Source organism: Argentina silus, assembly GCF_951799395.1.
Source record: "Argentina silus genome assembly, chromosome: 9".
Lineage (NCBI taxonomy): Eukaryota > Metazoa > Chordata > Actinopteri > Argentiniformes > Argentinidae > Argentina > Argentina silus.
Window position 1 is genome coordinate 15627008 of NC_139663.1, and position 25500 is coordinate 15652507.

At 46.6% G+C, this 25500-nt stretch overlaps 1 protein-coding gene across 1 annotated transcript; it reads left to right on the forward strand.

Annotated features, from left to right (window-relative positions):
• Window positions 1–15765: 15765 nt before the first annotated feature.
• Window positions 15766–25500, forward strand: LOC310809058 (pyruvate dehydrogenase (acetyl-transferring) kinase isozyme 2, mitochondrial-like). The gene is made up of 11 exons (XM_083676187.1): window positions 15766–15961; window positions 16878–17019; window positions 19496–19567; window positions 19891–20075; window positions 21033–21122; window positions 21332–21409; window positions 21880–21956; window positions 22078–22170; window positions 23137–23250; window positions 23347–23460; window positions 23891–25500. Exons 1-11 carry the CDS (start codon window positions 15844–15846, stop codon window positions 24032–24034), a joined length of 1227 nt encoding a protein of 408 aa, XP_083532313.1. The 5' UTR covers window positions 15766–15843; the 3' UTR covers window positions 24035–25500.

Genomic DNA, 25500 nt, shown 5'->3' on the forward strand with positions numbered 1-25500 from the left:
ATGTGGAGCCTGGCGAGGGTGAGAGCCACAATCCCCAGGAGGGCAGAGGAGAGCCAACTACCAAGCTACGAATGACTATCTGACTCTCGGGGGCTAAATGTAGTTACGTAGATATACTGTATGTGTGTGTTGATTTTCAAACTCTTATTGATTACTGGAGTGCCCAAACCTATCCCTGTAATTCAAACCTCTACCAACTGCCAACTTTCCAACTGCCAACGTTCCATCTCTGCCAATGTTCCATTCCTGCCAACGTTCCATCCCTGCCATCGTGCCTGCTCTGGCCATGAGTGAGGCAGCATGAGTCTGGTGTCTACTCTGCCCACTCCCCGCCCACTGGCCGCTTCCTGCCGCCCACTCCATCTGCTCCCGGCTGCCTCGCTTCCTACTTCCTGGCTGCCTCTGATTGGCCGTTGCCATGGTTGCGGAACCATTCCCCTGTTATGTCAGAATAGGTGTATTCCTGTCCTGAAACACAGACTCAGGCCAGGCATGGAGGTGGACTCTGTCTTTCGTGGATGTCTCTCTGGTGGTATGTGCTTATGTGTACCAGGGGAGGCAGAAATCGGAGACGGGCTCATTGTAATGCATGGAACGGTATGACACACACCTAACAACGTCAGAGCCAACTTCATCTGACCACATTTTCAATATTTTAGGGCATGTCTGCTTTATTGGGGATAGAGATAGTAGAGATTGACAGGAAGGGTGGGTGAGAGAGAGGATGGATGACATGCAGGATATGTCGATGGCCGGAATTGAACCAGGGACCTTGCCTGCCCAACAAACATATGGCATGCGCCTTAGTGTGCTACACCACTGAGCGCCCCCGGAACCGTCCAATGTTGTCATTGTTTCTTTTGTCTTATGCCATAGAACCAGTCAGACGTAATAAGCCTCTTCACATATCTAACCCAAACCATAGTCTCCTAACAACTCCACATTTACAATTTATCCACCCTGCCCGACAATGCTGTCTTCTCCCATCTCAGTCCCACACATACAACATATACTGTATGTTCTCTATGCATAATACATCCTTAAATACATACATACATAATCAACCACCCTGGCTCACAGGCCTTCAGGGCTGACTCCTGTTAGCTTAGCATACTGACTAATGACTGTATGCACTGTATGTCTGTATGTACTGCAGGGAACTGAAATCTTTTGTTAATAAAGTTATGTGTTTTTGGTCTTAGGACGATAGTCATCTGAACACACACATATAGGTACACCTTGAGCACACACAGACAGGTTATGAGTACAAACTTATGCACGAATAGGCTGAGGAATGAGGAATATTATTCTAGTCATATTTCTGCTTATTATGTTGGGGTGTGTTTGGGCTGGAAGTGAGTGTGTGTGTGTGTGTGTGTGTGTGTGTGTGTGTGTGTGTGTGTGTGTGTGTGTGTGTGTGTGTGTGTGTGTGTGTGTATGTATGTATGTTGTGTATATCTGAGCTGAGATGTGGGTCTGTTGGATTACTGCTGGGTTTCACTACCAGGATGAATACCATGGCTCTGTTACGGAATCAGAACAAAGGGTAGTTGTGTGAAGCTTTGTATGTAATCTATAATAATAATGTTTGTGTGTGTGTGTGTGTGTGTGTGTGGCCTGGAGACAATGTATTTATTTTTTCTGTTGTGCCAAGAAGGGTCAAGCATTTTGCCTTTAGTCACACCCACACAGCCACCCACACATGCACAAACTCACTGCCTGATAGTACACACACACACACACACACACACACACACACACACACACACACACACACACACACACACACACACACACAGCCATCCTGTATCTGTGATCTAGAGGTTGAGAACAAGAGAGAGAGAGAGAGAGAGAGAGAGCAGCATCACTCCAACAATAGAACAACCATAGGTCCAGCACCCAGCTCATTCACCCACAGGCAAATTAAACCAACCCCAAACACACAGAAAGACAGACAGACAGACAGACAGACAGACAGACAGACAGACAGACACACACACACACACACACACACACACACACACACACACACACACACACACACACACACACACACACACACACACACACACACACACACACCAACTGAAGCAAAGCTTGCTATAGCACTCTGCTCATTCACCCACAGGCTAATTAAACCAGGCCCATATGTCAATGTCACATGGCTAATTCATATATTAATGTTCCTGATAGCAGCAGAAATGGACCATGTCCCCCTCCAGTGACCCAACACACACACACACACACACACACACACACACACACACACACACACACACACAGAAAGATCATGTCCCCCACCAATGGCCTGCAGCAAACACTAGACTAATGGACTGAAAAGATCCAACAACTCACTCCCACACTGCACTGGTTTAGAGTTGACTGGTACTATATCTCTATGCATTGGTTAAATGCTAGTTAAGTAGCATTGTGCTGCATTAGTGTTACTGTAGGTAGCTAAGCACTACATCTCTGTACTGCATTCATTTAGCCCTGGTTTAACGGTATGCTTCTGTTACTGTATGCATGGGTTTATTGTTAGCTTAGCACAACACATTTGTAGTGCATGGGTTTATTGTTAGCTTAGTACATCACTTCTGTACTTCATGGGTTGATTGTTAGCTTTTCGCACAACACCTCTGTAGAGCATGGGCTTTACCGTTAGCTTAGCACAACACTTGTGTATGTTATGGAGTTTGTGGACACCAATAAGCCTGCACGTCCTGCATGGTAAAGTATGACACATGCTTACATACAATAATGACCGCCCCCTGGCATAAAGCACACAGAGACCAAAAGTCGCCACGTAGAAGCACTTAGAGTGTTCTGCCAGTGGCCTCTGCTGAGACAAACAAATGGAACATAATGAATACGTCTTGGAGAGCAGTTTGAAATGGCTATTTTGGGGCTGAGCGCTGCCTTATTTGAATATAAGTGGAGTGAGGGAAGAAAGGACACACTGAGGGAAAGAGAGAAAGGAAAAGAGAGAGAGAAAGAAAAAAAGACAACAGAGAGAGAAGAGGGGGGAGGGCAGGGAGAGTGCAGATGAGGGAACAGGCAGAAGAAAAGAGAAAGCAAATGAAAGAGAGGAGGGTGGGAGGGACGGAGGGAGAGGGGGGTGGATGGAGACAGAGGGAGGGAGAGGGGAATGGAGCGGGATGGATGGAGAGAAATGGAGGGTGTCCTTGAGGATTGGCATCATATCTGTGACGGAGAACTGGGGCCAATACTTCAGGGGGATGGGGGCATTCACACACACACACACACTTGTGCATGGTCAACAGCTGAGAGGCGTATCCCAAAGCTGTCCCACTTGGGTATCATGTGACCTGCTCCACAGTCACCCCACACAGAAGGACCTCCATACTTCAGACACAGCTGCCGGAAGGACACACACGCACACACACACACACACACACACACACACACACACACACACACACACACACACACACACACACACACACACACACTGGTGATGTCCAATGGTGGAAGCCAGAGGGGAGAGGGTTTAGTTGTAGCCTTTCTCATCAACCTTGACATGAAACAAAGCCAGTGGAATACTGAGCCTCCAACCACATACTAATACAACTACAATACAACACAATGAACAACCACAGGGCGCAACGCAAGAGATAGCTGAGGTCCAGGGGAGGCTGGTAGAAATCGGAGGATGGGCTCTTTGTAATGCATGTATCAAAAGTCTGTGTCCTCCGATTTCTACCTCCACCAGCCTCCCCTACTGGAGCCATATCACAGCATTCCTGAGCTGATGGATATAGGCATGAACAACATTATAAAAAGGTTAGGTGATTACATGTTTGTAATTATGTAATTATTGTTCCCCCTTTTGAGTGTATCTCTTACACATTGAGCTGAATACAGGGGAGGCTGGTGAAGGTAGGAACCGGAGGACGGGCTCATTGTAATGCGTGTTTGACACCATTCCTCATTCCATTCCATGCATTACAATGAGACCGTCCTCCGATTATTTCCACCTCCGCCAGCCTCCCCTGGTTGAAAGGCCTGTGTATGGAAGTGTTCTGTTCCCGCAGTACAGCGTGTCACACGAGGACATCAGACCTGTGTGTGGATAATAGACGGTAATTGGCCGGCGCGGGAAGAGGTGATTCCCACCCACACGCTGAGAGAGCTCTTTAGACTCGATGAACAGCGTTACATAACCGTAACCATCCAACATTATAACCATCATCCCTGCTAATGTCCAACAAGCATGCTTCAACACAGCGCACCTGCAAGGCTACAGGCTAGCAGAGAGGTAGGCTAGCTACAGGCTAGCAGAGAGGTAGGCTAGCTACAGGCTAGCAGAGAGGTGGGCTAGCTACAGGCTAGCAGAGAGGTAGACTAGCTACAGGATAGCAGAGAGGTAGGCTAGCTACAGGCTAGCAGAGAGGTAGGCTAGCTACAGGCTAGCAGAGAGGTGGGCTAGCTACAGGCTAGCAGCGATATCTAGGCTTCTACCTACTGGAGGCTCTGGCCAAGAAGCAGACTTCTGCCTCACATAGAGCAGGTAGGCTAGGCCACAGGCAGGCAGGCTAGGCTACAGACAGGCAGGGATGTGTTAGACCTACGACCTACATACTGTAGGCCCTTCCCAACAAACATGCTTCACAGAGCAGGTAGGCTAGGCCACAGGCAGGCAGGCTAGGCTACAGGCAGGCAGGGATGTGTTAGGCCTACTACCTACCTACTGTAGGCCCTGCCCAACAAACATGCTTCACAGAGCAGGTAGGCTCGGCAGGCCAGTACTGTTTCTACTGTCCTTCAGTGCAGTACTATCCCTAGTCCACAGAGTAAGTCATATATCTATGCCGTAGGCCCGGTAGCAGATCAACTCAAGCCATACCACATGGAAAAGCTTGGGCTGCATGTTATCCAACTAAGCTTTTGGTGGATGTAGAGTTGTGCTATTTTAAAAAACCAACGCATCATTCTGTAGCTTTTACTGCATGAACTCACTCTTAACTCACCAACTGCCAAAGAGTTCCGGAACACTCACCACCTAGAGTGCCAAGTGTTTTATTATACGTGGCGTTTACCTAGCAACGCTACTTTGATTAGCTACTAAATGAAGCATCATCATTTATGCATTTTTTGTGAATAAAGTCACCCTTGGCACTCTAGAATGTTGACCATTTGGGCGACTTTATTCATCCTCGGTACTGAATGAGTTACCAAACTCCTAGGTGGGTCACCAGTCTTCGACCCCCCCGCCGGCCCAGATACAAGCTCCTACCGGGCTACGCTTGGGTCGCTAGGGGGAGGGCATTGTTAAGAGCCCGTTACTGGTTTGCCGGGTCGATTAATGGACTGTCTATTACTCACGGCCCGCCGGTGAGCGGGTGAGGCTCGCTCTATACCGCCATGAACAGCAGAATCAATCCATATGATTTAACGGTGTGTCTGTTTACTAATGCAGGGCCAGCAGCACTGTCTGTTCAGAGCCCTGGCAGGAACGCAATACGCTGGCAGGATATTGGAGGGATACTGGCCACTCGCCATGCAAGTCTATGGTATGTAGGCTGATAGCAGGGCACCATGCAAGTCTATGGTATGTAGGCTGATAGCAGGGCACCATGCAAGTCTATGGTATGTAGGCTGATAGCAGGGCACCATGCAAGTCTATGGTATGTAGGCTGATAGCAGGGCACCATGCAAGTCTATGGTATGTAGGCTGATAGCAGGGCACCATGCAAGTCTATGTTAGCAGGGCACCTTGGGTCAATGGACTGTGTACAGAATCTAGGCTTATATGTTAGGTAACCTATACCTGAACCAACGTGCCAGACACCTGGTATAGCTAATGATGATGTGGCATAGGAGAAAAGGCCACCTATTCCTTCGAGCCACCTGTGTGTATGAACCCTCATCTTTAGTGCCTCCCATAGTACATCATAGGCAGTACATGCTTGTGGTTATCACTGCCTTTATAAATGCACAAATACCTAAAATGACTCACACACACAGGTGGTTCGTGAGTATGACGTCTGCAGCACGTTTTTGCATTTCTCGATGATTATAATTAGAGATTATCGATAATGATTGTAGACAAGACAACCATCTTGTTCCGAGGCTAAGCGTTTGTCAACATGCACTTTCAGCACCACTGGGATGTGGACAGCGCAACTTTGACAACAGCTACTCCGAGACCAGTACCGGAGCTGTCCCCCGCCGCGGTGCTGATCTCTCGCCGCCACATGACACGCATTTAGCCCTGTGGACAGCTCCCAGCCATGCCGGCGTAGTATACACGTCATCACCTATACAATCCGTCACATTTTGGGTTGAAGCGGTGGTGATAGTGTAGTAGTAATCAATAAGGAAGGAAGTGTCCATCTCACGTCTTTCCTACCTAGGGAAGTGAGGGATTGTATTGTTGATGAAATGTAGGCTATACTACATCTGTAGGTGCAAGACTGGCTAACCACCAAAACACAACAATCCGTCACGCGAACGCGTGTGTTTCGTCAGCAAACTAACAACCACATAGGCCTAGTGTTCGTTTGTTTGTTGACTGCTGTATCTTTTACGCACTGACAATGCATAGAGAGGCTATGAGTCTCCTATGAGACACTAGTGCTGGTGTGTGGCTCTGATCTCCCGTTGTTGTGCTAGACTACGGTACAACATGGCTGTGGATACCCGCTCCGTCTCAAGCCACCAAAACAGTGCGCTCGCGGCTCGCGCTTTGCCCGCCTCTCCTCCGCTCGAGTGAAGAAACTGATTCCGCGAGCGTTCAGTTCACCTGATTCTAAACCCTCCGCAGCTGCCCCGTAGAATACACAAGAATGTCAGTGAAACACAGCCGTGGTATACTTACGTTTCGCCGCGCTGATCTCTGTGAAAACCATAACGAGAAAGGGGGTCAACGGCATTCATTTGCGGTTCACCATCAGCAATGGTTGGAGTCTGGATGCGTGTGTGACGTGAAGCCCCCAGCCCCTCCACACTAACACTCCCCTCCTCTGATGAGCTGAGCGGGTTTTTTAGTTTTTTTTTATAATGAAAGAATGAGAGGGATGGAGCAGGGTTGAGATATCTGGCCAATGAGGAGTTGCAAATGAGACACACGGATACACACAAACGAAAATAGACTTATAAACAAAATGGTAAAACAAAATCACAACCTCTCCTTTTTTTGTGTTCAACCGTCACACTCGCCTCCGATGTTTTGCGTCCCATGCTGGTTGCATAACACTGCCGTCTGATTGCCAGCATCGGCAGGAAAAAAATAAGACTTCTTCTGACACAGAAAGTGAATGACGTCGGAGCTAATTAAATTGTTGTATAAATACGTTGATGATTAATTTAATCTCAGTTACGGCATGGAAAAACATTTCCTCAGCCTATATTGAGAGACCTAGAGCTTAATTACTCTTTTGTTCCAGATGATGTATCATTCTCTGCTCCAGATGACGAAAGTCATGTTTATATGAGTTTGTGGAATTAATAGCATGATATCCGTGAAAGGGTAGGCTTAGCGTTCTCCATACTTCCTTCCTCCAATATGATGTGCTGAAAACAGCCAACAAAATTAAGCGTCGATTAAACTCAGAGAGCAGACACCACTTAGAACATGGATAGATGTTTCCCTATATGACTAAAACGGCTAGTTTCCATGACAGCTCCAGTTGTCAGCGTGGTTGGTTTACTCTCCAGTGGTCATTGAGTTTACTCTCTTTCTTCCCACACACACTCAAAGATATAAGAGGTTCGGAATACTACGTCAGTCAACTGTGTTAGACATCGACAAGTGAAAACATAGCATGTGAATGTCGGGTGGTCCGATTCCTTTCAGTACAAAGGACAGTTATAGTGGACTTCTCTTTTCTTCAAGGTAATGTATGATTCTCAGAGAGCAGACACCATTTAGAACATGGATAGATGTTTCCCAATATGACTGAAACAGCTTGTTTCCATGACAGTTCCACTTGTCAACATGGTTGGTTTTCTCTCTAGTTGGCAACATGGTTGGTTTTCTCTCCACTTGTCAACATGGTGGGTTTACTCTCCACTAGTCAACATGATTGGTTTGATTAAAACCAGTAGTCAACATGGTTGGTTTACTCTCCAGTGGTTAACAAGGTTGGTTTACTCTCCAGTGGTTAACAAGGTTGGTTTACTCTCCACGAGTCAACATGGTTGTGTGGTTGGGTTTACTCTCTTTGTTCCCACACACACTCAGAGATAGAAGAGGTGATAGACCTGTGTGATTCACATAGTATGTGAATGTAGGGTGAGCCGATTCCTTTCAGTAGAAAGGACAGTTATAGTTGACTTCTCTTTTCTTCGAGGTAACGTATAATTCTCTCTGCTCCAGATTGTGAACATAGGGATTATGAGTCTGTGGAATGAAGGGGGTTCTATTCTATGTATGCTGACTATCATTAAAATGATATCTATGAAGCCGTTGTTCATTCTCCCTTCATTATTCATCCAATTTGATGTGCTGAAAATATAGTAGTGGCACACACACACACACACACACACACACACACACACACACACACACACACACAGAGAGAGAGAGAGAGAGAGAGAGAGAGAGAGAGAGATTTCTCCCCAGATCACACAGACCCACAAAAAATTTGAAAGCAAATAAACCTAACCGTATCTGTTGAAATCACGGCAGCTACATTTTTGACCTGTTCCCATAAGAAAAGGGCTAATGTAGCATAAACGCCAAAATAAATGTACAAAATAAATACATAAATGGGCGGACGGAAGAAAAGACGGACAGACAGACAGACGGAGGGAGGGAGGGACGGAGGGGGGAGGCCATGAGGAGCCAGACAAGTTCTAACCTCAGTATCTGCTCTGGTTGAGTGCTCACACAATGGTCCAGTACCAGAGTCCCTGGGAAGAGCTGTCTACGGAGAGCTGGCTACAGAGAGCTGGCTACAGAGAGCTGCCTACGGAGAGCTGCCTACAGAGAGCCAACCAGCCGGGCAGGCAGGGGGGTGACAGGGCTGTCACACAGCATCACATCACATCAGAGAGACTGTTTGTCTGTCTGTTTGTCTAATTCTGTCTGTCTCTCTCTGACTCTCTGTCTGTGTGTCTGTCTCTGTCTGTCTGTCTGTCTGTCTGTCTGTCTGTCTGTCTGTCTGTCTGTCTGTTTGTCTAATTCTGTCTGTCTCTCTGTCTCTCTGTCTGTGTGTCTGTCTGTCTCTCTCTCTTCCCCCTCTCTCATTCTGTCTGTCTCTCTCCCTCTCTCCCCCCTCTCTCTCTCTCCCTTTCCCTTTCCTCCCTCTTCTCCCTCCCCAGATATTCACTCTATATTCTGCTGTTCTAAATGTAGCAGAGTGTCTTAATCAGGAGCAGGAATGTCTCCAACCAGGCCAGGGAGACCCAGAGAGCCACATGCTGCAGACCACATCTCTAAGGTCCTCTCCTCTCGCTGCCTCCTCAAAATGCATTGAAGGAGAACATCCAAAGATCCCTTAGACCAGGGGAGGCTGGTGGAGGTCGAAATCGAAGGAGGGGCTCATTGTAATGTACATGTTAGCATTCCTCATTATGTTCCATGCATTACAATGTGCCCGTCCTTCGATTTCTGCCTCCACCAGCCTCCCCTGCCAAGACCTTCTCATACACTGTAACATGTATACATTTTGAGAAGGAGGCTGGTCAGGAGAGAGGGCACGAGGAATCAAGTCTAGACTTTTGAGATTTGTCCAGTAGAGGGCGACACTGTAGCACAAATTACAACATGATATTATCAACATCCCTTTATAGAGCAGCCCCCCTCAGAACAACAACGTGGTGTGGTGAAGTTCAAATGTCCTACATGTTAAATACCTTTCATCCAGCAGGGGGCGATCTTTCTACCCTTTTCACTGACCTACTATACATACTGTACAGTGGCACTAATGTTAGTTTTACATGTACGGTGTTATACGTTTATACGTGTGTTTTATACCATTCCTGCTTCATAGGGAAATGTACATTACATACACATACACACCCACACCCACACCCATACACACACACACACACACACAGGCCATAAAACTGCTCAATTGAGTCTTAATACCCCCCCCCCCCCCCCCCCCCCCCCTTGATCAGTAGACTTCTGACATTATTACTGAACATCTGACATTATTCCACATATTATTGCCCTATTACTATTGTCATAATATATTGTATTGATGATTTTATAGAATAAGAACATGGACATGATCGAACGAACTCAACACAAGTGTCACATGACCAAATAACAAGTTAACATTACGTTTTTTCTGACTCCAAAAGATAATCCTTTGCTCATCCCTGTCGATCATATCGGATCCTAGATTCCATTAAGAATACCCAAAATGCTATTTTTGCTATGCCATCAAGTTAAGATAAATCGGATTGCGAGTAGTTTACGCTCAGGCCAATATCTGAAGCTGATGACTCAATCTACGTGTCGTTAACGATGCATGTGAACATTAGACATTAAATGGGAGAACCTGGTCATGATTATGTCGTGCTGTATTAACAGAACCTTTATCGAGCGCACAACATCATATTAATGCACATAGGAAGAATGAGAATAGAGTATCAACAAAATAACCAATTTAACAGTTTCAAAGCAACATATAAGTTTTAACCACAGGTTAACGTGCGTCAAGGACATCACGGGAGAATGTGCCCGTGACGGGCCTAACCCAAAACTCAAAGAATATCTCGCTGTCCCTCTCCTTAAATATCATTCCCAACAAAGGACAAGGTGTGAGATACATTACAATCGCAAAGGAATGGCGAGGGAGCGATTTCTTCAGACACATTACAATCGGAATTGGAATTGACAAATGGTGAGGGTGCGACTTCTTCAGGATGTCCGCCAGGCTCATTCAACTGTAAATAGGTATACACATTGAAATCAAGTCTGGCGCCACCAAAATCCGTCAACAATTTGTTGATTGTTGTTGACTGTTGTTGAGCAAGGACCAATGTCCCAAACCATTTCAGCCCCTCGCTCAACAACAGTCAACAACAATCAAGAAATTGTAGACGAATTTATATAGTGACAGACTTGGTTTCAGTGTGTATAACTATTTAGAGTTGAATGTATGTGACAAATAAAATGTAATTTCGATTTGACACACACACACACACACACACACACACACACACACACACACACACACACACACACATTTCCCAGTAAGGTACACTTGACCAGTGCTTCCCAGACTGTAAACACACTATATTAGGCTGTGTGGGTGGAGAGGCGTTTACACAGGGTCAGGTAAGGACCAGGAATAGAAAGAGGGGGAGAGGGGATGGGTCAGGTAAGGCCAGGGAAGGGGGGAGAGGGGTGTATACATGGGGTCAGGTAAGGCCAGGGAAGGGGGAGACGGGGAGAGAAGGAGAGGGAAAGGGAGGAGAGGGGGAGAGAAGGAGAGCAGGAGAGGGGAAAGGGGAGCACAGGAGAGGAGTGTATATGTTTGTAAGGGGAAGGGGGGATGTTTCTAGGAAGAGAGGTTTGTGTTCTGGTACTAAGCCAAACATTCCTAATCAAGACCTGACTCGTCTCAGACCACACTGTTTACATGGGACATCCGTCCTCCATCATAGGAATACAGTCATCAAACATCCACAGGCTTCATGTTAGTTTTAGTTTAGTTAGTTTGTGTGTGTGTGTGTGCAGCAGAGAGAGACAGTCATGGGGGAATGACCCTTCAGACATGTAGGGGATGGGAGGGATTGTCCATGATGGCCAGGAGTTTGGTCCTCATCCTCCTATTGGCCACCTCCTCCACAGTGTCCAGGGTGACACCGAGTACAGAACCAGCTTTCCTAATAAGCTTGTTCAGCCTCTTGGTGTCACCTTACATGATGCTGCCCCCTGAGGGATAGAGGGTGAAGTCTGAAGTATAGAGGATGAAGACAAATGGAGCCGGAACTGTCCCCTGGGGGGCGCTAGTGCTGCTCACCACCCAGTCCAACACACATCCCTGCAGCCGTACAAACTGCGGCCTGTTGCTCAGTTAATTCAGGAACCAATGGGGGAGTCCACCTGCATCCTCAGCAACTGATCCGCAAGTAGTAAGGGCTGTAGTAAATGGTATGCCCTAAGTAGTAAATGGTATACCCTATTATATTTCAGGGTTTTAAGCATATTTTGTATGTTTTGGTAGACACACATGCACACACACACACACACACACACACACACACACACACACACACACACACACACACACACATTCTGTGCTGACACAATGAGTTGATCTGAGGACACCACAACACATCTCTCATATCTATGATGATCAAACCATCCACATCTCTCTCTCTCTCTCTGTTTCCAACCAAGCGGATGATGAATGTGTTGTGTCAAAACATATCAACTACAGTGAGCCCTTAGATCTGCACATGATAGTCCAGGACAGGTGAATATGTTTGAACACTAACATTGGGATGCAATGAACTTCCAAGGTGAACTGTGTGGTGCTTATGGTGTTTGTATGGTGGTTGTGCAAGAACTCAGTTCAACTGAGGCCTGAGCAGAGCTGGCCCTGACCAGAGCCCTGTCAGTTTAACTAGGCACTAACCAGAGCCCTGTCAGTTTAACTAGGCACTAACCAGAGCCCTGTCAGTTTAACTAGGCACTAACCAGAGCCCTGTCAGTTTAACTAGGCACTAACCAGAGCCCTGTCAGTTTAACTAGGTACTGACCAGAGCTGACCCTGTCAAGGACTTGAAGACTTCATTCATGTCAGTTCAACTAGGCGCTGACGAAAACTACTCCTATAAAAACCATAGACATACGTATACTAGATTTACAATACATAAACATACACATATACACTCCTCAAAAAATAAATTCTACCTCAGAGCAAGGGTTCTTTGGCTGTCCTTGTTGGAGAAGCCTTTGAAGAACCGTTATTGGAGCTGTGTGTATTCCATGTGGAACCCTCTGTGGAAAGCCAAAGAACCCTTTTTTATCTGCGAGTGTGTCTCTGGTCAAAGCACCCGGCTGTTTACTTTAAACCTGAGCGAGGCGCAATGAACCCATATGAGTCACTACCAGGATGGAACTGATCAATCCTTATACAAATTGTCTCTCTGCTGCACACACACACACACACACGCACATGCGCACACTAACACACACACACACACACACACACACACACACACACACACACACACACACACATAAACCCTGTCCTCTGAAGGTTCATTCCTCCATGTCTGTCTGCTGCACACACAGACACACACACAGACACACACACACACACACACACACACACACACACACACACACACATAAACCTTGTCCTCTGAAGGCTCATTCCCCCATGGCTATGAGGGACGTCTGTCTACGGCTGTGTGTGTACCCCATACCCTCTCTTCTCCCTGTGTGTGTGTACCCCCCCCTCCTCTCCTCCTGTGAGCTAGTTGATTAGTACACACTGCTATGTTCTGGTGCAGGCTGCCTTCATTAACGGTGATGTCCTCTCCTCTACATAGCACGGTTAGTCATCATCTGATAGAGTCACACCCGTCTGATAAACAACGCACACACACACACACACACACACACACACACACACACACACACACACCCTGGATAAGGATGTCTGCTAAATGACACATGCAACCATGCACCCATGCACACACACACACACACACACACACACACACACCGTGGATAAGGGTGTCTGCTAAATGACACATGCAACCACGCACACACACACATTCATTGACCATTTATAGTCCCCAGGGCTGCTCTCTCTCTCTCGCTCTCTCTTTATCTCTCTCTCTCTCTCTCTCTCTCTCTCTCTCTCTCTCCCCCCACACCAACCCCTCCCTCTGTCCTGTACCATTGTACAGTACTTAACCTTGTTATTGGAAACACACCACTGGCCTCCTCCTATAGGCATCCTTAACCTTGTTATGGAAACACAGTGGTATGTACAGCATGCCCACTGCCCGCTCCACCATGTCCACTCCAGGAGAGACTGGTGGAGGTAGAAATCGGAGGATGGGCTCATTGTAATCCATGGAAATGAGTAAGGATTGGTATCAAACATACGTGTTTCTGTTCCATGCATTACAATGAACCCGTCCTCCGATTTCTACCTCCACCAGCCTCCCCTGATCTGTATCGTACCATGAGTCATGTCCTGGTCCTGGTCCCGCCCTCAGCTAGTGGAAGTGAGAGTGGAAGGTCAAAGTTCAGCATGCCTGCACTATCAGAGTGTCCTCCTTGACCCCTCTAAGTAAGGGGGGGGGGGGGGGGCACATCCAGGAGGGCAATTTGTGAACGACATTCACTTCTATACAGTAGGCCTAATCCATATCTGATTCTGTGGATGTGTCGCTGTCAAGTTCTGTTGTTGTCAAGTTCTGTTGTTGTCATGTGCAGCAGTGATGTGCAAGCGGGATGTGGATGTGGTTGTGGTCGTGGTTCAAGCTGAGTTCACAGTCACCTGCATCCATAACTTGTTTACCATAAAGACAAACGTGATTGGTGCTCTTGAGCCAATCATAATGCTTTATTGTAGACAACTATACATTTCTCATTCCATGCACTACAATGAGCCCATCCTCTGAATCCTACCTCCACCAGCCTCCCCTGATCTGTATCGTACCATGACATACGTTCTGGTGGTGCCGCCCTCAACAAGCGCAAGTGAGAGTGGAAGGTCAAAGTTCAGCAGGTACGCACTACCAGAGTGTCCTCCTTGACCCCTCTCAGTACTGATTCATTGGGGGGGGGGGTGATGCGATGCAAATAGGGGGGGCGACCCTGGAGGGGCAGGGTAAAGGGTCAGGGTTTTCCATCTGTAAACTAGTTGAACCGGTGAGATCATTGACGATTATCAAATGGGGTTGTTATTGGTTATTGTCTGACGAAGGTCTTCGAGTGAAACGTTGCGCTTGAATTGTTCACCTATATATATATATATATATATATATATGCCATTTAGCTGACGCTTTAATCCAAAGTATCCAGTGAGTACATACATTTTTCCTAACAACCTAGCGCCATGCTCTACCAACTGAGCCACAGAGGACCATCTGCAAGCACAGACGGTGTGCGGTGCCTCCTTTTTTCTACTTTACTTCAAACTAGTCTTCAAATTAAAATTCGGACACCTTCTCTATGTAAAGACATGCAGGTCTATGTGAGACATTTACATTTATGGCATTTAGCAGACGCGTTTATCCAAAGCGACTTACAACAAAACATTTGTTTAAGTAAGTGAATCATCTATCCAACAGTCATCATAAGACAAAGTAATCAATGCTCACACCAGGGGCCATTGGCAGTCGTAATGCCAGTAGGCTATATATATATATATATATATATATATATATTTATTTATTTATTTTAAATCCAAACTGTTATAACGACAATGACAACGAGAACGACAATGCAACGACCTATGTCCTACATCTTTCAAAGCTATTCACACACAAACTTGTTGTTGGGACATCGCCAACCTTACTGTACCGACGCTAAATGTCACCTTGTTATGAGTCTGTCAACAGCCTGATTTTCCATTCAGGCAACGTGTCACAGCAGTGACGTTATGTAAATCCGAGATGTCAGTCACACACTTCGCTGTCAACATCACGATTCCTGAACCACCAGGTTGTTGACAATATCGAGTTAGGTGGGTTTCTGTACTGCCCACCGCGCCATCCCATTGGTCTCATGCGCATACCTCAGCCCCATTGGCTGGAGGAGTATACTTCATGACTACCCCGACTATCGGAATCTTCAGAAAACAACACCGGTAAAAGGAGATTTTACACCTCGTCTTCTGAACGGAGGTTTTGTTTTTAATCAATCGGAGGAATTTTTCCTTGATTTGCAAAATGAAGTTTGTCAGATTTTTGATGAAGAACGCGGCGTTGGCCAACGTGCCAAAGCATGTTGATCATTTCTCCAAATTCTCACCGTCGCCTCTCTCCATGAAGCAGTTTTTGGATTTCGGTGAGTAGAATATGAAAACTCATCATTTTTAGCCATCAAGAATGGGCCTACCGACAGTGCTAAAATGTTGCAATGCAAAGAAAACCGAAGGAGACAATGTTTCAATATAATTTTTATAATGACCGTGTCTCTCCCTGCGAGAGGGGAGGTAGCAGATGCTGTTTGCTTGCATGCAGAAAAACGCTGATGGCACAAATATGTGGCCTCAAGAAAGTGGCCCCTTAAATAAACAACATTCACTTATATACAGTAGGACTAATCCATGTTTGACTCTATGGATGTGTTGTCAAGTTCATCGTGTGCAGCAGTGATCGGGCTGTGATACACAAGCGAGATGTGATTGTGGTCGTGGTTCAAGCTGAGTTCGCAATCACGTGCATCCATAACATGTTTACCATAAAGACAAACGTCATTGGTGCTCTTTAGCCAATAATAACGCTTTATTGTATACAGTGTAACTATAGAACGTGACTATTGTTGAAGCTGGGATAGGACGGTGATAACCTGGCTGCTACTATAGTAACGCAGTTTGGGATGTACTGATGAGGAGGAGGATTGGCATATCACTAATAATGGTTACATTATCAATAATAGGCTGCGTTATAATGCAATTATGCACTAATTTAAACGATCAGGATACTGTTACAATGTTTATTCGAAGCTGTTGAAAGAGGGCGTTTATTCCAATGACAAAAACACCACTGTCTAGTGCAGTATCGTACTGCAGTATCGTACTACCATTAATGGACTATTATATTATATTCAATTCTGTGTTCTATTCAATTGTATTCTATTCTAGTCAGTTGTATACTACTAGTACTTATACTATATAGGCATACAGTCAGTGCTCGTGAACGTGATCTTGAGCAGGTATTTTGTGTTTGTGGTGATCAACTAACTTTGAAACTCTCTCTAGGCTCCACTAACGCTTGTGAGAAAACGTCCTTCGCCTTCGTGAGACAGGAGCTCCCGGTCCGGTTGTCCAACATCATGAAAGAGATCAACCTCCTACCGAACAAGCTGCTGACCACAGCGTCTGTGCAGCTCGTGCAAAGCTGGTAAACACCGGAAGTTTTACTGTACATAACTGTCTTGTGTGTAAGAAAGTAACTGTTCCTCTAGCGGTGCGTATGTCGCCCTATGAGCATAATGTCGCTCTATAGACGTTTAATCAGTAAGGAAAGACTTATATGGAGTCGCTGTCATCACCGAAGTGTTTCTGATGTGTAGCCCAAATACCTGCGGCTTTGGAATAACCGAGAGCCTAATGGGGCTTATTATCGCCTGTGTGCGGGCCAGCATACTTCCCTTGTTGTCCCCTCGATGGCATTGCTGCGCTCACGGTGAACTTTGTCCCAGTTCCCTCCCTCCCTCCCTCCCCTCCCCTCCCTCGTTGTTTTCGACGCAGGGCTGTCCGCTAGAGCAATACAGTATGTACCCTACCCTATCCCGCAACGACAGAAAGGGGAACTCGGGCGGTTTTATGGTTGCTCTTATGAAAGCATGTTGTCCTACTTTTGTTTGATGATGGAAGAAGTCAAAGTACATTTGTCGAGATGATAATAAAGGGCTATTGTTGTGAAATGCTGCATGGACATTTTCCCTAGAACTCGTTGTCATAAATGCACTTGGTTATTCACCAATCACACAGCCTATTGTTCGACACTATTTGATATATTTCTATATGTGGCGAATTCTTATTTTGTCTTCAAATTGTAGTGTTGTTTTCGGAGCCCCGGGCTATACTGTATGATGCGATGTTGACAGTCATTTGAACGAAATGTGACCCGCGCTCCAGCAGCTGGCGCGTCCCCGTTCGGCGAAACGGGAGTTGTTGTTCTGCTGTTCTTGGCAGCGAGGGAACTTTCCCAAAGTAACGGTTGACTGTCATTGTAGCGATCTGCTTTCATTAAGAGTCGGATCAGGTGACCCGAAATTCACTACGCTGTAGACAGGACCCTGAAACCTAACTAATGAACACATCTGTCAGTCCCTCATTTGATAGTCGCCATAGATAGTCGCCATCATTTGCAGCAAGAATAGGTGGATAAGCAATCTGATCTAATCTAGATAGATAGCAAGTGATATGTGATCGCCCATACGTAACAGATGCAGGTCATTATCTAGTACGGTATAAACTAATCTAGTCTAGTACAGTATAAACTAATCTGACTATCCTTAAGGGTTCACCCCAACATGATATTAGCTATGGCAACATTATGTAAAGACATGGTACACTGACCTGCTATGTAAGGTGGTTTACACACACACACACACACACACACACACACACACACACACACACACACACATACATAAACCCTGTCCTCTGAAGGTTAATTCCCCCATGACGGTCTCTCTGCTGCACACACATCAACATCACCAGACAGGCAGGGGTGCAGGGAGGGGGGCTGGGGGTGGAATGTTCTTGGCATACTGCCCTCTGTTTGGTGGAGAAGGGGGGCAGGGTGCTCATCTGTTGTGCTGTACATTATGGCTGGGAGGATGGGGGGGGGGGGGGGGGGGGCTTGGTGTGTGTGTGTGTGTGTGAGAATAACAAATGATGAAGCTCATTTGAAAAACACACGCAGAATGTTTGTGTGGTGGAAGCAGGTAATCACACCTCAAGCTTTTTTCTGTCAACTAGTGTCAGGGTGGGACACTCGGAATAAGGTCAACATGTAACTCGTGTCCACAAACTGGAGAGTAGGCTAAACCTACAAGATTATAACTGCATTGTGGTTTGTTTCCTATCAGTTGGACTTCTAACCTCATAGAAACATATAAACATTGTTACCACACGCTGACCTCCCGTTCTCTCCCGAGTAGGCTCTGAATAAACAAGCCTTGTGTGTTTCCACATGCCTCCAGGCTTGTTGTAATATGCTAATGCTAATGAGTTCCTCCATCTTGTTGATTAGCGTGCAGCAGCTAGCCTCGTGTGGAGTCATGAGAGGGGTGAGGCTCGTGGGGCCTGGACAGCTGTGGCAGCTTATTATGGCTCACGCTGACTTGATTTACTTAATGGGGAGAGCCCTTTAGCATGTCAGGGGAGTAGATTCACTGCTGCTGCACGCACACACACACACACACACACATACATACAGTTGTGCGCATACACAGTCTCACACACACACACACACACACACACACACACGCACCCTAGTCTGCTCAGTAATGTGACATGGAGCGGGGTGTGAGGTGGCCTGGTATCAGAGCTATGTGGGCATGGATGTGTATGGCATAGCTGACCCAGAAGCCTGGAAAAGTACCTTCCCTTCCCTCTCCAACCTAAACTACATTCCCTCTGCATCTACCCTACGGACAGCGTCTCAGACCCAACACCCTGGTCTGTTTACTTTAGAGAGTCAGTTGGTTTTTCCAGTTGTGTAAAGTCAACAGTGTTGTTGTTTCATGGTTTTTCCCTATGAGGCAATCACTCCATTTGCAGTGGTCAATACACAGTGTTAGTATTGGTGAGCTCCAGCTTTTCCATAAATCCTCTTCCTCCTCGTCTTCCTCCCTGTGTTCCAGGTACATCCAGAGCCTAATGGAGATCCTGCAGTTTCTGGACAAGAGCCCTGACGACCACAGTGTGTTAGAAACGTATGTTTAGACCTGCGGCCACTCACTCCTCCTACAAGTTCTTCAAGGCTAACTTCTAAGCTAACATGGCACACTAGCTACTGTACAGACCACTGTAGTCACTGACCACCTCAGAGTTACCCCCTCCCCCCCACCTCCTACTAACCCCACCCCAGGTTACTACTGTAGTTATTGACCACCTCCTGACAGTTGACCCTCAATGTTAAAGAGAGAGATTCATATCCTTCCCTCTAATCCAATCACCATAACAACAACACCATGTGCTGTAGGTTGCTGTCATTGATTATTAAAGACAATGACCCCCCTCCTCCTCCTCCCCCCAGGTTTGTGGAGTCCCTGGAGACCATCAGGAACAGGCACAACGACGTGGTCCCCACCATGGCCCAGGGCATCATCGAGTACAAGGACACCTTCGGACAGGACCCGGTCACCAGCCAGAACATCCAGTACTTCCTGGACCGCTTCTACATGAGCCGTATCTCCATCCGGATGCTCATCAACCAGCACAGTGAGTCCTGGCTCCGCCCCCCGCCCTGGCCCCGCCTCTGTCGCTGGGCAGAATACAGGCAGACACCTCAAGGAGAAGTGTTCTGGTTGGATGTTTTTTTTGGTTTGTTTTTTGAAGCTCTAGGAACACCAATTTGAATGGGGGAAAAAAAAAAAAAAAGTTCAAGCTAACTGTTGATTTTCCACTAAGACATTCTAGAGGAATAACTCTAGACAACCAGGTTTTTTCCAACCAAAACATCTCTCAATTCAGTCTTCCCAATTCCCCCTTTTAACCAAATCCAACTCCAGAAAGATTACATGTACTACAACCCAACCATTTGGCCCTGGTGATGAATGAGCTGTTTGAAGCTAAGAGTTATGCTAAGCTAGCACTGTTGGCCTTGACACTCGTCCAAGCTCTTCTAAATGGGTGAGCAGCAGGCTTGGCACAGGCACCTTAGCTGGCAGGCCCTTATACAAGGTTAATTGGCACAGAGAGACTGGCACACACACACACACACACACACACACAGTTTTTAATATGCTTTTTAAACGGTGTCCTCAGACTGCCTCAGGATAGCAGGGAGAAAACAGGGAATGATGACTCCATTTAGATTTATGGCTTTTAGACTTGTTTATCCATAGTGTAATGAGTGTCTGGTGTGTGAGGAATGAGAGGACTATTTTGGACATATGACATAAGTATTTAGAGTTGGCACCCTTCGTACCTGTAGTAGAGAAGCATGTTGAAACTGCTCTGAGGGTTGGTGCCAGTTGTTTTACTGTGGCAACAGGAGAAAGTCCACCTCAGCGATTATGGCTGGGCTAGGGTCTGCCAGACAGAGCTGGGCTTAGCCAATCCTCTCCGGCCAGCTCCGGCTCTTTCAATCATTCACCCACACTGGCTGGACCCCAGCCACTACACAAGTAGCCTTCTAATCTCTCTGTCTCTCTCTGTCTCTCTGTCTGTCTGTAGCTCTTATTTTCGACGGCAACACCAACCCAGCTCACCCCAACACCATCGGCTGCATTGACTCCCAGTGTGACGTCACAGAGGTCATTCGAGGTAAGATTGGATCTTAGTCCTTACATAGGTCAATGGGTCAGGACATAAGGGGGGTGGGGGGTTTCAGCTGCTAAGATACTACTTTTCTTACAAAGTTCCACCTCCATTTTGGTTCTGTCAGTTTTTATTTGTTTATCTGCTTTTGGTCTCTGATTAACACCCGTCGTTCTCTCTCTCTCCCTCTCTCTCTCTTCCCCTCTCTCCTCCAGATGCCTATGAGAGTGCTAAGATGTTGTGTGAACAGTACTATCTCGGAGCCCCTGAACTGGAGCTGAGGGAGATGAACGGTAAGAAACACACACACACACACACACACACACAACTGCAACCACAGTCAGGAATCTGGCCCAAACTCGTCTTGTTTATCATTCTCTCCCCTGACCTCATTACCTGCTGTACTCAAGTTCACTTTCAGTGTCGAAACAAAAGCCTGCCTTATACCAAGCTGTCATCATTCTCAGAAATGCATCCCTTGAAGCCACATGGCAGCAGGGACAGTGGTGTACACACTGGCTGCTCTAAGCCAATGGAGTTGTTTTGGTTTACATTTACATTTATGGCATTTAGCAGATGCCTTTATCCAAAGTGACTTACAACAAATACATTTGTTTAAGTAAGTGAATCATCTATCCATCAGTCATCATAAGATACAGTAATCAATGCTCAGACCAGGGGCCATTGGCAGTCACAATGCTAGAAGAAGATTATTTTTTTTGTTCATTAGTTAAATGACTATTCTTGTTTGTCCCCTTCGCAGCCAACAATGTCAGACAGCCTATCCAGATCTCCTACATCCCCTCTCACCTCTACCACATGCTGTTTGAGCTCTTCAAGGTGAGTCCAACGCATACTCATATTTTTCTTTATTTGATCTCCACCCCTCCTTCCGCCCCTCAACCCTCTACCCCCTCCACCCCTCCTTTAACCCTGTACCTCCTCCACTCCTCCCTCCCAGAATGCCATGCGAGCCACCATAGAGACTCATGAAGCCTCCCTCCCCTCCATCAAAGTCCTGGTCGCCCTCGGAGGAGAGGACCTGACCATCAAGGTGAGTGACGGCCCATGCAACCAATCACAGGGCTCAATTGACCTCACCTGAGGTCATTAGAATCTGGAGGGTTTTCTGGTAGCCCATTGGTCCATGAGAAGGATATTTATCTCCTAATTATAGAATTAGTGCAAGCTGAACCAATATGTACGAATTAAGTGTTTTTAAAATCTTTAGTGCCTTGAAACAACAAACCAGAAATAGATCCAACACATGTAACCCTAAACACAATCCCTGTATTCATCAGGAACTCCTGAACGACGTGACTACTATTAATCTGAGTTATAAATAACTGATAAATCCCTGAGCTAACACCTTGTGGTTGTGTGACAGAATGGTGGTCGTGACGACGCCTTGCCATACCTCGTCCCTGTTGTCCTCCTGCCTCAGTTCACCCCACGCGACCTTCGCTAGGCTACGTAACGTTACGTTAGCATCAATAATGAATGTTAAACCTCTGAGCTTTGCTGGCATTAACACGATGCAACACCGCCATATTTAGAGGGGATTAGCTCAGAGCGCCATCGGTCGACAGCGCTAACCTTTCCCCCAATTGAAGTCCCCATAGCGGCGAATGTGGTGATTTATAGCGTAGCTTAGCTAGGATAGTTTCACGCCTGTTGTAATGAATGGAGCTAAGCTAGCATATTAGTGCACTGAGGTGAATGATTGGAGATAAGCCTCTTTATAATCCATCTCACCAGGTCAATCTGCTCAACTCGATTCTCTCGCTCTTTGATTCGATTCACACTAATAGTTCTAGAATGTTCTGGCCAATGTTCCAACCCCACTGAGCCCAGTCTTACGTCATGGTCATGACCCAGTATGTAGGGTAAAAATGTAATGTTTATCCATTTATGATTGAGTGTTCAAATAGAAACATGAACATTTAAGTAATGCAAGGTGCAACCGCCAATGCCGAATGTCTCTGAACGTGTGTGTGTCTCTCTCTCCTTGTCCCTCCAGATGAGTGACATGGGTGGTGGAGTTCCCTTGAGGAAGATCGACAGGCTGTTCAGCTACATGTACTCTACAGCCCCCAGACCTGAGATTGGAGAGAGCCACCAGAGAGCCCCACTGGTGAGACACACACGCACAAACACACACACATGCAGAATTACCTACCCATGTATCTCCATTAGCTGTAACATGTCCCTCCTGTGTGTCCCCCTCCAGGCTGGCTTTGGCTACGGCCTCCCCATCTCCCGCCTGTACGCCCGCTACTTCCAGGGGGACCTGCACCTCTACTCCATGGAGGGCCACGGGACGGACGCCGTCATCCACCTGAAGGTGCAAGACCGTTACCGCTTCAGGTACACCTAGGGGAGGCTGGTGGAGGTAGACATCAGAGGACGGAATGAGGAATGGTTCCTCATTCCGTTCCATGCATTACAATGAGCCCGTCCTCCGATGTCTACCTCCGCCAGCCTCCCCTGGTGTGCTGTATACACCCCATACACCTCATACGTGTTCACACAAACCTCATATACAGTATGAGCCATACAAGGATACTCATACAAACTCTTAGGACCCAATAGAAAGACAAAAATGTTCACACTAACCCTCTGATTGGACCGTATACACATGTTACCACACACATACAATCCATTAATCTAGCACTCCTATAAAACCCCGTACAAATGCACATAAACAGTTCCTCATATATGATGTTGATTGCTAACTACCTTCTCTCTCTCCTCCTCTCCCTCCCTCTCTCTAGGCGTTGTCTACAGACTCCATTGAGCGGTTGCCGGTGTTCAATAAGACCGCTCTGAAGCACTACAAGCTCAATTTGGAGGCAGATGACTGGTGCGTCCCCAGTAAGGAGCCCCTCGACCTGGCGGTGCACCGTGTAGCGAAGTGAGGACCGCCGTCCTCGTCACATAGACCTTACTGCCCCGCATGGGGCGTCACGGGACCAATACGGCGAGCTGGTGGATGTTGTTGCCACGGCCAATCAACAGAGGAAGTCAAAGAGAGGAAGTGGAAGCCCCTGATTGGACAGCTTTAAGTCCCCCCCCCCCCCCCCCGGACAGTTGCCGTTCATTCCCTGATTTGCGGAAACTGGGGAACGAACAGGGACAGGAGAGGGTGAAGGTTTTCCTTAGCATGGCTGTCGTCCAAAGTGCAAGTGATTTGTAGAGCTCTAGAGTAAGCCCACCAAACCCCCAAGTGGCCTTAATGTGGTTCGGTCCTCCACACCCCCCAGGCCCTGACAGGGCGCTTCGTGCCTCAGGTCGAGAGTCTGAATGTGGGGTAGACGGTCAGGGATGCTGGCCAGCGTGGAAGCCGGTTAGACCCAGGATACTGTACATGAATTAGGGCCTGGAGAGACAGTTGGTCAGAGAGGGAGAGACAGAAGGAGAACATGAAAGGTTAAACCTTGTATTTCAAGGTTTCGAAGGTTTTTGTCAAGTATGGAGGTAAGATAGTATGTGTCTTCCTTCGAAAAAGGACCGTGTCATTTGAGGGTTAGTGGAGGTCTGTTTCCTCTTATTAGCAGAATATTGACAAACACACTCCTCAAAGAGGATGTGACCCAATGGTTACCCATTACCCAGTGTTGTAAACTAAACCACGATCACACAGAGAGAGAGAGAGAGGCTGGAGGGGCTAACTGACCCCTCCCTATGTCAGACAGAGCAGCTATGACAGCTTATAACCTCCGTTAAGAAGACTGGAGGTGACACGACATAGCTAGTCAAATGTATCAGTTGTGAAGAGTTGATTGTAGTTCAAAGTTCACAAGTGCCTTTAGCCAAGTGGCCCACATTTTAAAAGTCAAGTGTTGTTCTTTGAAAGTCCTTGTTAAGTGCCTATGCATGCAGACGACAGATTGTAAACAAACGTTAGCCAATAGTCATTGTTCGTCATTGGGGGGGGTGGGGATAAATAAACCTTTCCTTTATTTAGTGTTATGGACCTACTTTTGTGTGATATTGGTCAGTGAAGAAGAGTATATGCAACTTTTGTTTTCTTTCCATTTGCTTGAACAAAATGTCCAAACGCAAAAACAGACTGATCAGAATATGTCCTGTAACAGTGGTTGTAGTTAAGTTCCATTGTGAATAAAATGTCCTGTACTACAGATGTGTGTTACTGGTACGACTGTACTGACAGTTTGTCCTGTTGTGTGATATTATCAAACTTAAAGGGGTCCAGATTAATTGTGTTATATACTGTATACCCACCCAGTTGTAGTTGACCGTCAACTGAGTTTCCTGTAGTTAGTAAGCCCAGAGCTTGTGTGGATTGTATCATACATGAACAAATGTACATTTGGAAGGTCTTTTATTTTTTTAATAAAGAAAGTGATTCAAAATAAACCAT

Coding starts and splice junctions, on each gene's coding strand:
- LOC310809058 (XM_083676187.1), top strand. CDS start 15,844: ATGAAGTTTGTCAGATTTTTGATGAAGAACGCGGCGTTGGCCAACGTG. Junction 21,410..21,879: donor GGAGCTGAGGGAGATGAACG/GTAAGAAACACA, acceptor TCCCCTTCGCAG/CCAACAATGTCAGACAGCCT. Junction 21,957..22,077: donor TGCTGTTTGAGCTCTTCAAG/GTGAGTCCAACG, acceptor CCTCCCTCCCAG/AATGCCATGCGAGCCACCAT.